General features: G+C 40.2%; 1 protein-coding gene across 1 annotated transcript; it reads left to right on the plus strand.

Moving 5' to 3' along the window:
* Positions 1-333: 333 nt before the first annotated feature.
* On the plus strand, positions 334-11556 carry LOC125504724 (titin-like; the record flags this gene model as incomplete). Its single annotated transcript, XM_048667114.1, has 1 exon — positions 334-11556. A coding segment is annotated over one exon (11223 nt), but the record flags the coding sequence as incomplete, so codon positions are not given.
* Between the last annotated feature and the right edge of the window lie 6 nt (positions 11557-11562).

Genomic DNA, 11562 nt, shown 5'->3' on the forward strand with positions numbered 1-11562 from the left:
TCGACAAGTAATTTAAACCATTCTTCAATGAGATTCCCAGATCGAATTAGTCGATAGATCAAATAATTATAGAGGGATCATTTACGAATATAGAGACAGATTAAATCACTCCCTAAAATATGGTACTTACTGTTGGAAACAAATATTCACTCCGGCACCACTAAACCCATACTCTGAAACAAGAAAAAACAACTAATGACCTAATTCTAAGAACTTTCTAAGCAATGTTTTGCAAAGTATTTCCACCGAAAACTATGTAAATTTTAACTGTAAGTGTGAGTGTTGCATGCCATATCGTTGACCTTCTAAAGGTAGGTTTATGGAGGTCAATAAATTGTACAACTTTTAGGACGTCCTGGAACGTTCCGTAAATCACCTTCCACCGCCGTTTCTTCCCAACCGGGAACCACCCCAATCGCCACACAACTTAACGGTGCACCAACTCCCGGTGGAGTTGGTGTTAGCTCAGTACCCTTTGCACCCGGCTCAAAAACGGGCCAACCCTTAGAACCCAATGAACTTCCAGTAGGGGACGAGTCCCTATTGTGGAGACGGTTTGCGCGAAAACAGCTCGAAACAAGTGAAGAGTTTAAAGATTTATCTAAACCCAAGCAAGTCCAACCGTGGACTGAAGAGCAAATCGTGTTAAAGAAAGCCAAAGTGGAACATAGGGAACCAGTGAAGGAGAAACTTGAAGAAGTTCACCTGAAAGTAAGCAAACCAGTGCAAAAAGAAATACCGAGAGCAGTGTTGGAAGATGTGGAGCTAAAGCCAGTCAGCTTAGAAAAACATATTACTGATTCATTCGTAGCGCAGAGCATTGAACAAGCTCAAGTCGCACAGCAAGATTGGCGCACCGCTCCAAAGACTCCAAGTAGTCAGATTAGGTCAGCTACTGAAGACAGTACTCTTCTAACATTGGATCAAAAACAACAAGAACACATAGTGAAAACTACTCCAGAGCCAGCACAGAAAGACTGGCGGACACCCAAACCTGCAGATATAGCAGCTGAACTTAAGCGCCAAGCATGGCGTCAAACTTTGGAGAAACAAGATTCAGTCGAAATAGACATTGATACTGTCCTAGCTAAAGCTCAACATGCGGTTCGGAAAATTCCCACGCCTCAGCCTCAACAGGCAAAAATAATTCCTTGGACGGAAGAAAAGATAACTCTCAAGGCGGCCCCTAAAGATCAAATAGCGAAGTTCAAAGAAATTCCCAAAGAGAAACTTGAAGATGTCGTATTAAAACCTGTTACTTTGGAAGAAATCCAAGCATTAAAACAAGCCAAATTAGAAAAACCTAGAGAACCTGGCGAACCTGTTCCATGGATTGAAGAGGATATCGACTTGAAACCAACGCCGCAAGAGAAGAAGGAAATCCCCAAAGAAACCTTAGAGGAGGTGCATCTTAAATCAGTAGACCTTACGGAATTGCTAGAAACCAAACTTACCCCTCTGAGACTGGAAGGAGAAGGAATACCCTGGACGGAGGAAGAAATTAGTCTTAATCCTACCTTGCACGAAAAGAAAGAAATTCCCAAAGAAACTCTTGAAGAAGTTGCCCTCAAACCAATTACCAAAATACCCGATATCAGAGATACTGAATTGAAGTCGCTAATTACGGAAAGAAAGCCCGGTGAACCGATCCCGTGGACGGAAGAAGAAATTCGCCTCAAACACGCCGTTATTGAGAAGAAAGAAATCACCAAAGAACAACTGGAAGACTTCTCACTTAAACCACTAGCGCAAATTCCTAGTCAAAAACCAGCAGAACCTCTACCTGTGCAGCAAGAAATACAAGAAAAAACGTTGGAAATTCAATTAGAACAACAAGAAATTTCAAAACAAAAATCTGCTGCAAAAACTGAAATTCGCCATGTTGAAGATCGAACGCTGCTAGACATTACAAAGCATACCTCTGAACTTATGGAATCCCAACCAGAGGTAAAAACCTGGGAAAGAGGAGCAAAACCAGAAGCAATAACCTCTAAACAAACCACAGAAACAACTCAGAAAACAATTATTGAGTCTCAACAAGTACAGGACACAGATACTAAAGCCTGGAAACGAGAAACAGTTGTCCAAAAAGAAGAGCATCAACATGCGCCTAAAGAAGCACCAGCTCCTTGGAATGAGCAACCAATAACTTTAAAGAAAACAACGATTGAAAGAAAGCAAACTGCAAAAGAAACCATAGAACAAGTAGACCTGAAACCATCCAGGCCAGTTAAAACAGGTGACACAGTTGTTCAAACTACAGAACAAACACAAATTGCTCAATTCGATACCGTTGAAAGAACGGCAGTTTTATCTGCCACAGAAGACACAACCCTACTACAGGTAACGGAGCATGAAAAGGTTTCCCAGTCGCTAACGTTGGAAGAAAAAAGTTGGAAAAGAGCTCCTAAAACCGAAAAACCAACTGTAGATGCCACTACAGTTCAACATATTGAAGATGCGAGTAGACTTATCTTTCAAGAGCGAGTGGAAGAACATGGGGAGACGGTGGAATCGAAAACGTGGCAAAGAGGAACGAAGGCTGTTGGGAAGCTGGAAGAACAAATAGCTCCTGTGCAGCACACTGAGGACACTACTTTGGTAAGCTTACAAGAAAAAGAAGTGGTGAAAGAAGAAATCGTTGAAGCAAAACCATGGAAAAGGGGCCCCAAAACAACAGAATTACTACCAAAAGAACAGCAAGAAAAACCTTTAATCCCTGAAGAAATTAAGCCGAAGGCAGCCCCCAAGAAAACACCTTTAGCGAGGGAAGACGAGCCCATTCCTTGGAACAAGCAAGAAATTAGTTTGAAACCTACTCCAAAGAAATCCGTAGAAGAAACAACTAAAATTGAGGAAGTTTCCCTGACTCCTATTAAAAAACCAGTACGTTCAGTCGATGATAAACAAATTATCACATCTGACGTACAAGAAGAAATAACAGCAGCAGTCCAAGAAAAACCAAGCGAACAAAATGAAAAACTTAGTTCGATTCATCATGTTGAAGATAAAACCGTTATTGAGATGAAAGAACAAGTTGAATCTAGAAAAGATACAAAGCTTGAAGAGAAAACTTGGAAACGGGGCCCTAAGCCTGAAGAAACTCCATTAGAAGCTACACCAGAAGAAGCATTTGTTGCCGAAAAACCTAAACCTAAACAGGGCCCCAAATCTACACCTATAACGCAACAAGAAGAGCCCATTCCCTGGAACAAACAGGAAATTAGCCTTAAACCGACCCCGAAGAAGAAGATAGAGGATGCACCAAAACAGGAAGAAATTTTGTTAACCCCTGTAAAGAAACCAGTTAGAAGCACTGAAGACAAAACAATAACCACGTCTGATGTTACGATTGAAGAGCGATCAAAAATAGAGTTAAAGCAACCGGATTTAAAACCTGGCAAACCTCAAGAAGACCTTAGTTCAATTCATCAAGTTGAAGATAAAATGTTTATTGACATGAAAGAACAAGTTGACTCTAAAACAGATACAAAACTTGAAGTGAAAAGTTGGACAAGGGGTCCGAAATCTGAACAAGCTCCACTAGAAGCTAAACCAGAAGAAGCGCTAGTTCACGAAGAACCTAAACCTACGCAAGTGCCGCAACAGGACAAAATATTGGAAGCAAAACCATGGAAGCGGGGTCCAAAGCCAACAGACATAAAACCAAAAGAACAACAAGAAGAACTTGTAATTCCAGAAGAAATTAAGCCCAAGGCAGCTTTAGACAAAATACCTTTAGCGAAAAAAGAAGAACCCATTCCCTGGAACAAACAAGAAATTAGCCTGAAACCGACACCCAAGAAAAAAATAGAGGAAGCGCCAAAACAGGAGGAAAGTTCACTAACTCCTGTAAAGAAACCAGTCAGAAACATCGAAGACAAGACATTAATTACGTCTGATGTCACGGTTGAAGAGAAACCGGAAACTGGTACACAGAAACGCGTTACGAAACCAGTGCACAAACCTCAAGAGAAAGAAGTTTCAACTTTCATAACGCCCGCAAGTGTAGTGGAAGAACAACTTGAACCCAAAGCGTGGAGGCGAGGCAAAAAACCTGTTGGCAAGCAACCCGAAGAAAGTGTGGAAGAAACAATTACTGAACTTCCTGAAGAAATTCGTGAAACAAAGACCGTCACTGATGGACTTGAAAAGAAAACAATTGAACGTACACGGGTTATTAAGAAGAAGAAAGGAAATATTGAGGAAACTACTCAGATTGTTACGGTTCAAGAAGAAGGCAAAACACCACAAACAACTGTAACCGTCGTCGAATCGATAGCACCAGAAGAAACGCAACCATTTTATGTTGTGGAAGAACTGCCCACCAAGGTCCAAGAAACCACTGTTATTGAACAAGGCATACCTAAAAAGATAATCGAAAGGAAACGAGTTATTGAAACAAAGAAGGGCGACAGAAAGGACGTAACAGAAATAATTGTCACACAGAAACCAGGTGATAAGCCAATAACTTCAGTTACCGTGAAAAACGTTCCAGTTGTCAAACAAGAACCAATTGAACCTGAATACGTAGTACAAGAACTGCCAGTTCAAATTCTTGAAACTGTGGTTACTGATGCTAGTAAAACAACCAAGAAGGTGGTTAAAACAAGAACGATTCAGAAACAAAAAGACGGTATAAAGGAAACAACACAAATTGTGACTGCTGTGGAAGACGGTAAGAAACCGGAGCACGTAGTTACCACTGAACAGCATCCGGCAATTGAAGAAGAATCAATATTTACTGTTCGTGAATTACCTCTTGAAATACTCGAATCTACAGTGATTGAAAGTGGAATTCCGAAACATAGGACAACCAAAAAGAGAGTCATTGAAAAGGTGATTGCTGGAAAGAAAGAAATTACTGAAATTATCACAACTGAACAAGACGATAAGCCAACCGAGACAACTGTAACGGTAACGGAGCAAGACATCAAGAAAAGACCAAAGAAACAGCGACAAGAACAACCGAAAGAGGAGGTGATTCCCTGGACTGAACAAGTTCAGCTTAAGCGTGCAAAAGCGAAGAAACCTCAGGAAAGTGAAGAAGAAGATAAGGTTGAGTTAAAACAAATACCTACGCAGCCATCCGCCCAAGCAATAATAGAAGAACTGCCCGAACAGATTCAGGTGTCCACTACAGTTGATAAAGGTAAAATTGAGAAAACCGTAACGAAAACAAGAGTTATAAAAAAAAGAAAAGGTAGTAAGGAAGAAACGACTCAAATTGTTACTGTCGAAAAGGAAGGCAACATCCCAGAGACAACAATTGTAACTGAAAAACAATCAATAACGGAGGAACAAACCACTCAGCCGATATATTCGGTTAAAGAGCTGCCAGAAGAAGTTTTCGAAACTACTGTTATTGAAGAAGGAGTTCCGAAAAAGATAACTGAAAGAAAACGAGTTATTAAAACCAGGAAGGACAACAAACAGGAAATAACTCAAATTACAACCGTAGAACGGGAAGACAGACCCACGGAAACTGTAGTAACAATTACAGAGAGCGAAGCCACTGATTTCGAAGAAATGCCAATTGAGCAAGAATTCGCAGTCGAAGAGCTTCCAACAGAAATCTACGAAACCACAATTATTGAGAAAGGCAAGCCAAAGACAGTTGTTGAAAAGAAGCGAAGAATTAAGAAGATGCAAGACGACAAAGTGCAAACTACAGAAATAATTACAGTAGAAGAACCAGGCAAAAAGCCTAAAACAACAGTTCGGACGTTTGAAGACACCACCCAAACAATTCAAGACCTAGAAAAACCGCTAATAGAAGAATTACCTGAAGACGTGCAGGAAGTAACAGTAATAGATGCAGGAGTAACAAAAAAGAAACTGCTCACAAAGAAAACGCTAAAAAAGACAAAAGGCGATAAGGAAGAAACTACTGAGATTGTTACTTTGGAAGAAGAAGGTCAGAAACCAGAGACAGTAGTCACAGTCACCGAGGAAATAATTGACAAGAAAAAGCCCCAAAAAATACCTGTTCCACAAGAAACAGTAGAAATTCCCTGGACAAAACAAGTTGAACTTAAACAGACTCCAAAGACAAACAAACCCGAGGAAGAAACACGTGAAGAAATTCGGTTAAAACCAGTCAAAAAATCGCAAATACCCCAGCCTGAGGAAGCTCCAGTAGTTCAAGAACTTCCTGAAGAAATTCAGCAAACGACCGTCATTGACAAGGGAGAAGCCAAAGTGCAAGTAACTAAAACGCGTGTTATTAAAAAAAGAACTGGGGATAAGGAGGAAACCACGCAGATTGTTACAGTAGCAGAAGACGGAAAAGAACCTCAAACGACTGTAACAGTTGAGGAGCAAGAAGTTCCTGAGGCAGTCGCAACACAACCAATCTATAAAGTAGAAGAACTTCCGGAGAAAATTTCTGAAAGCACTGTAGTAGTACAAGGTATTGAACGAAGGAAAGTAGAAAAAAGGAGAGTAATCAAAACAACAAAAGGCAAAACGCAAGAACTCACAGAAGTACTGACCACACAGTTAGAGGGCGAAAAACCAGAAGTCACTATTACAGTTCATGAAATTGAAGATACGCTTCCTGAAACACTAGACGAGACATTCGAAACTGTAGAAGAACTGCCAGTTCAGATCTCCGAAACAGTAGTTGTCGATAAAGGTATTCGCAAAAAGAAGGTCGCAAAAACGCGAACAATCAGAAAGGAAAAAGATGGAAAGCAACAAATCACAGAAATTGTCACTATTGAAGAAGAAGGCAAAAACCCGGATATTCAAGTTACGGTCCATGAAGAAGACAAACCCGTTGAAAAAACGGTAGAAAAACCGGTTACAGATTTACCGTGGACTGAACAAGTCAAACTCAAACGAACTCCTAAAAAACAACAAGAAGCCCCCGTTGAAAGTGAAATAATAAAGCTTAAACCAGTAAAACCGGAAATCACCGATACACCTGTGACTATTGAAGAACTTCCGGAAGAAATTCATGAAACGGTCGTGACTGATAAGGGAAAAATCAGAAAACAAACATCCAAAAAACGGGTCATTAAGAAGCGAGTCGGTGACAAGGAAGAAACAACACAAATCGTAACCATTCAAGAGGAGGGCAAAGCTCCGCAAACAACCGTCACTATCGAAAACGTGACAATTCCCGAAAAGGAGGTTGTTCAACCGATCTATAAAGTGGAGGAAGAACCCGAGCAGATACTTGAAACATCTGTAATAGAGGACGGAGTTAGAAAGAAACAAGTTCAAAAGAAACGTGTTATTAAAACAACTAAAGGCGATAAACAAGAAGTTACTGAAATCGTCGTTTTAGAGCAAGAAGGTAAAAAGCCTGAGGTAACAGTAAGAACAGAAGAAATTGACGCGCCTAAAATTCCATCTGAACAACCTGAAGACACATCAATTGAAGAACTGCCCATTGAAATTAGAGAAGACGTCGTTTTTGATCATGGAGTTTCCAAGAAGAAAGTGGAAAAGAAACGAACTATCAAGAAAAAACGAGCTGGCAAAGATGAAATTACGGAAATAATAACCGTAGAAGAAGAAGGCAAATTGCCTGAAACCAGTATTGTTACGTACGAACAGGTTCCAGAGGAAGATTCAGAAAAACCTTTTATTAAAGAGCTACCTGAAGAAACGCAACAGGTAGTGGTTGTAGATGAAGGAGTCACTAAACAGAAAACGATTAGAAAACGCATTATTAGAAAGAGGAAAGGTGATAAAGATGAGATTACTGAAATAGTAACACTAGAGGAAGAAGGAAAATTAGCTGAAACAACTGTAAGCATTACTGAAGACGATCGCAAGCCAGACCAAATAAAACCGAAGCGAAAGCCCAAAAAAGTGGAAGTTTCAGAAATCTTACCTGTAGTTGAGGTAGAAGAATTGCCTGAAGAAGTTCAAGAAACAATTGTTATCGATAAAGGGGTCGCCAAAAAGCAAATTAAAAAGAAGCGTGTTATTAAGAAGCGCAGAGGCAGCAAAGAAGAGACGACTGAAATTGTGACTGTCGAAGAAGAAGGAAAAGCTCCACAAATCCAAGTCCAAGTTGAAGAGGTGCAAATTCCGGAGGAAATGGCTGAACAACCTATTTACACAGTAGAGGAACTGCCAGAGCAAGTATCTGTCAGTACAGTGATTGAAGGAGGCTTGAAAAAACAAAAAGTTCAGAAGAAACGTATCATCAAGACACGAAAGGGCAATAAACAAGAAATTACTGAGCTGACCACTACAGAAATGGAAGGCAAAGCACCGAGCACCACAGTAACAATTACTGAAGTAGAAGCACCAGCTGATGAAGTTCCGGTTCAGACCGAGTATGTAGTCGAAGAATTGCCAATTGAAACCCAAGAGGTTATCAGTGTTGATGGAGGAGTTACCAGCAAAACGGTAATAAAAAAACGCACTTTGAAAAAAAGGAAAGACGGCAAAGAACAAATTACCGAAATCGTAACTGTGCAAGAAGACGGCAAAAAACCAGAAACAACGGTTACAATATCGGAAGACTTTATCCATCCAGACACTATTTTCCTACAACCTCTTGTTGAGGAGCTACCAGAACAAATATCAGAAATCATAGTTGATAAAAAGGGTATTAAAGAGAAACAGGTTATCAAGAAACGTGTCATTAAAAAGCGAAAGGGTAGTAAAGATGAGGTAACCGAAATTATTACGCTTGAACAGGAAGGTAAAAAACCTGAAACAACTGTGACTGTAACGGAAGAAGAAACACCACGAAAACCGAAAAAGCGAGTCATTGAACAAAAGAAAGCGGACCTTCCTTGGACGGAACAAGTCAAGCTTAAGAGAGCACCTAAGCAAATAAAGCCTGCAAAAGAAAAAGGAGAGACTGTCGAACTTAAACCCGTCAAAACGGAAGAAGTAATCCAAGAATTGCCTGAGGAGATCCAAGAAACAACAGTTTTTGATCAAGGTGTAATGGAGAAGAAGGTTACTAAGAAGCGCGTAATCAAGAAGCGAAAAGGAAGCAAAGATGAAACTCTGGAAATTTTAACGGTACAAGAAGAAGGCAAGCAACCAGAAACAACAGTTACAATCATCGACGAAACTCCGAAAGTTCCTGACGTCACCTTAAAGCGAGCGAAAAAAGAAAAAGTAAAACTGGCGAAGGGAACTGACGAGAAAATTGAAAAGCTCCATCCCGCCAAAATGGTTCAACCAGATTCGCTTCTTACCACAATGGAAGAATTACCTACAGAAGTTCGCGAAACCACAGTAATTGAAGATGGAATTACTAGGAAACAGAAAACAAGAAAACGCGTTATTAAAAAACGCCGAGGTAGTAAAGAAGAAACAACTGAGATAGTTACCGTTGAAGAAGAGGGTAAGGTACCCCAAACAACGGTAACTATCGAAGAAGACGTGGCTCCGAAAATTGCGGAAGAGCAGCCATTGTATAGAGTTGAGGAACTCCCAGAAGAAGTGTATGAAACAACTGTTGTAGAGCAAGGTCGACCGCAGAAGAAAATTATTAAGAAGAGGGTGATTAAAACTAAAAAAGGTGACAAACAAGAAATTACTGAAATTGTTATTACACAGAAGGGTAGAGAGGCACCCGTGACCGAAGTGATAATTCATGAAGAATCTATTCCATTTGAAGAGATAGAACAACCAGAATATGCAGTGGAAGAATTACCTGTGGAAATCCAAGAAACCGTTGTGGTTAAAGATGGAATTTCTAAGAAAAGGGTCGAAAAGAAGCGAACAATTAAGAAAAAAGATAAACAGGGAAAAGATGAGTTAACCGAAATTGTTACAATCCATGAGGAGGGTAAAAAGCCCCAAACAACGGTAACAGTTCAAACACAAGACACGGTGTCAGATATTCCGGATAGGCCAGTTATCACAGAACTTCCAGAAGAAATTAGTGAAGTCAATGTTGTAGAGCAAGGCGTCATCAAACAGAAAATTAAGACAAAGCGAACAATAAAAAAGAGGCGAGGTAGTAAAGACGAAACTACTGAAATTGTGGTTATAGAAGAAGAAGGTAAAGCCCCGCTAACAACAGTGCTGGTGACAGAAGAGCCTGTAGAGGATCAACAGTTAATTCCAAAACCAAAAATAAAGAAAACTAAAAAGCAAGCAAAAAGTGAGAGTCCACTGGTCACACCTGAGGGCTACCTTTTTGTCCCAAGTCTGGCACATCCAAAAGAAACACAACCCGACGATGTTGTCGATATGTTGCAGACGGAACTTATCAAAATGCGCCTTGCCAAAAATCTACCAGAACACGTAGTGCCTGACGATGTACCTAAATACACAGTCATGGAATTACCTGAGGAAGTCCAAGAAACTACCGTCATTCAAGATGGAGTTTCCAAAAAAGTTAGATCGCGAAAACGGGTTATTAAAAAACGTATTGGTGACAAAGAGGAAACAACGGAAATAGTTTCCGTAGAGGAAGAAGGCAAAGTGCCTCAAACTACTGTTACTGTAGAAGAAGAAACAATTCCAGAAGATATACCGGAACAACCGATCTACTCTGTTGAAGAACTCCCTGAAGAAATTTCTGAAACCACAGTCCTAGTTGAAGGAAGACCTAAAAAAAGGATTGAAAAGAAAAAGACTATTAAAACTCGAAAGGGTAGTAAACAAGAAATAACCGAAATAACCGTGACTGAGCAAGAAGGCAAGAGGCCAGTGACTGAAGTTAGTATTAAGGAAATTGATATTCCTGAATCGGAAATCCATGAAGGGCCTCAGCCAGAATATCTTGTGGAAGAACTCCCAATTGAAATTAAAGAAACTGTAGTAGTTGAAAACGGGGTATCAAAGAAGACAGTTCAAAAGAAGCGGACTATTAAAAAACGCAAAGGTGATAAAGAAGAAATTACAGAAATCGTTACTAGTGAACAAGAGGATGAAGCGCCCAGAACCATTGTGTCCATTGAGGAAAAGCCGATTACTTTCCAATTAGAGGAGGTACCAAAAATTGTGGAAGAATTGCCAACAGTGATTCAAGAAGTCAGGATAATCGAAGATGGTGTACCTCAGAAAAAGACCATTAAGAAACGCGTTATTAAAAAGCGACGTGGCAGTAAAGAAGAAAAAACTGAAATTGTGACAGTTGAACAAGAAGGTAAACTTCCCGAAACGACCGTCACTGTTGATGAAATAACAGTCATCGAAGAGAAGAAGCCCAAAGTGAAGAAGCCAAGAACAGAAAAGGTCGAAGAAGTACCATGGACGGAACAGGTTCAACTGAAACCATCCAAACGGAGGCCAAAGGCTGTAGAAAAAACACAGTTGGAAGAAGTTGACCTGAAGCCATTTGAAGTGCCAGAGAAAGAAGAAGAAGTATTTAGAGTGGAGGAACTTCCTGTGGAAATAAAAGAAACCACAGTAATAGACCAAAAAGGTGTATCTAAAAAGAAAATCGTTAAAAAGCGAGTTATTAGCAAACAAAAAGGCGACAAACACGAACGAACTGAAATTGTTACAGTTGAGGAAGAAGGCAAAGCTCCAGAGACCACCGTAATCACGGAAGAAATAGATGCTCCAAAGACTGGCGGTCCTTTGTACATCGTTGAAGAATTGCCAGTGGATGTCCAAGAGTCTACC

Source organism: Dendroctonus ponderosae, unplaced genomic scaffold, assembly GCF_020466585.1.
Source record: "Dendroctonus ponderosae isolate FM_Combo_2020 unplaced genomic scaffold, Dpon_F_20191213v2 Dpon_F_20191213_563, whole genome shotgun sequence".
In the NCBI taxonomy this organism is placed as follows: Eukaryota; Metazoa; Arthropoda; class Insecta; order Coleoptera; family Curculionidae; genus Dendroctonus; species Dendroctonus ponderosae.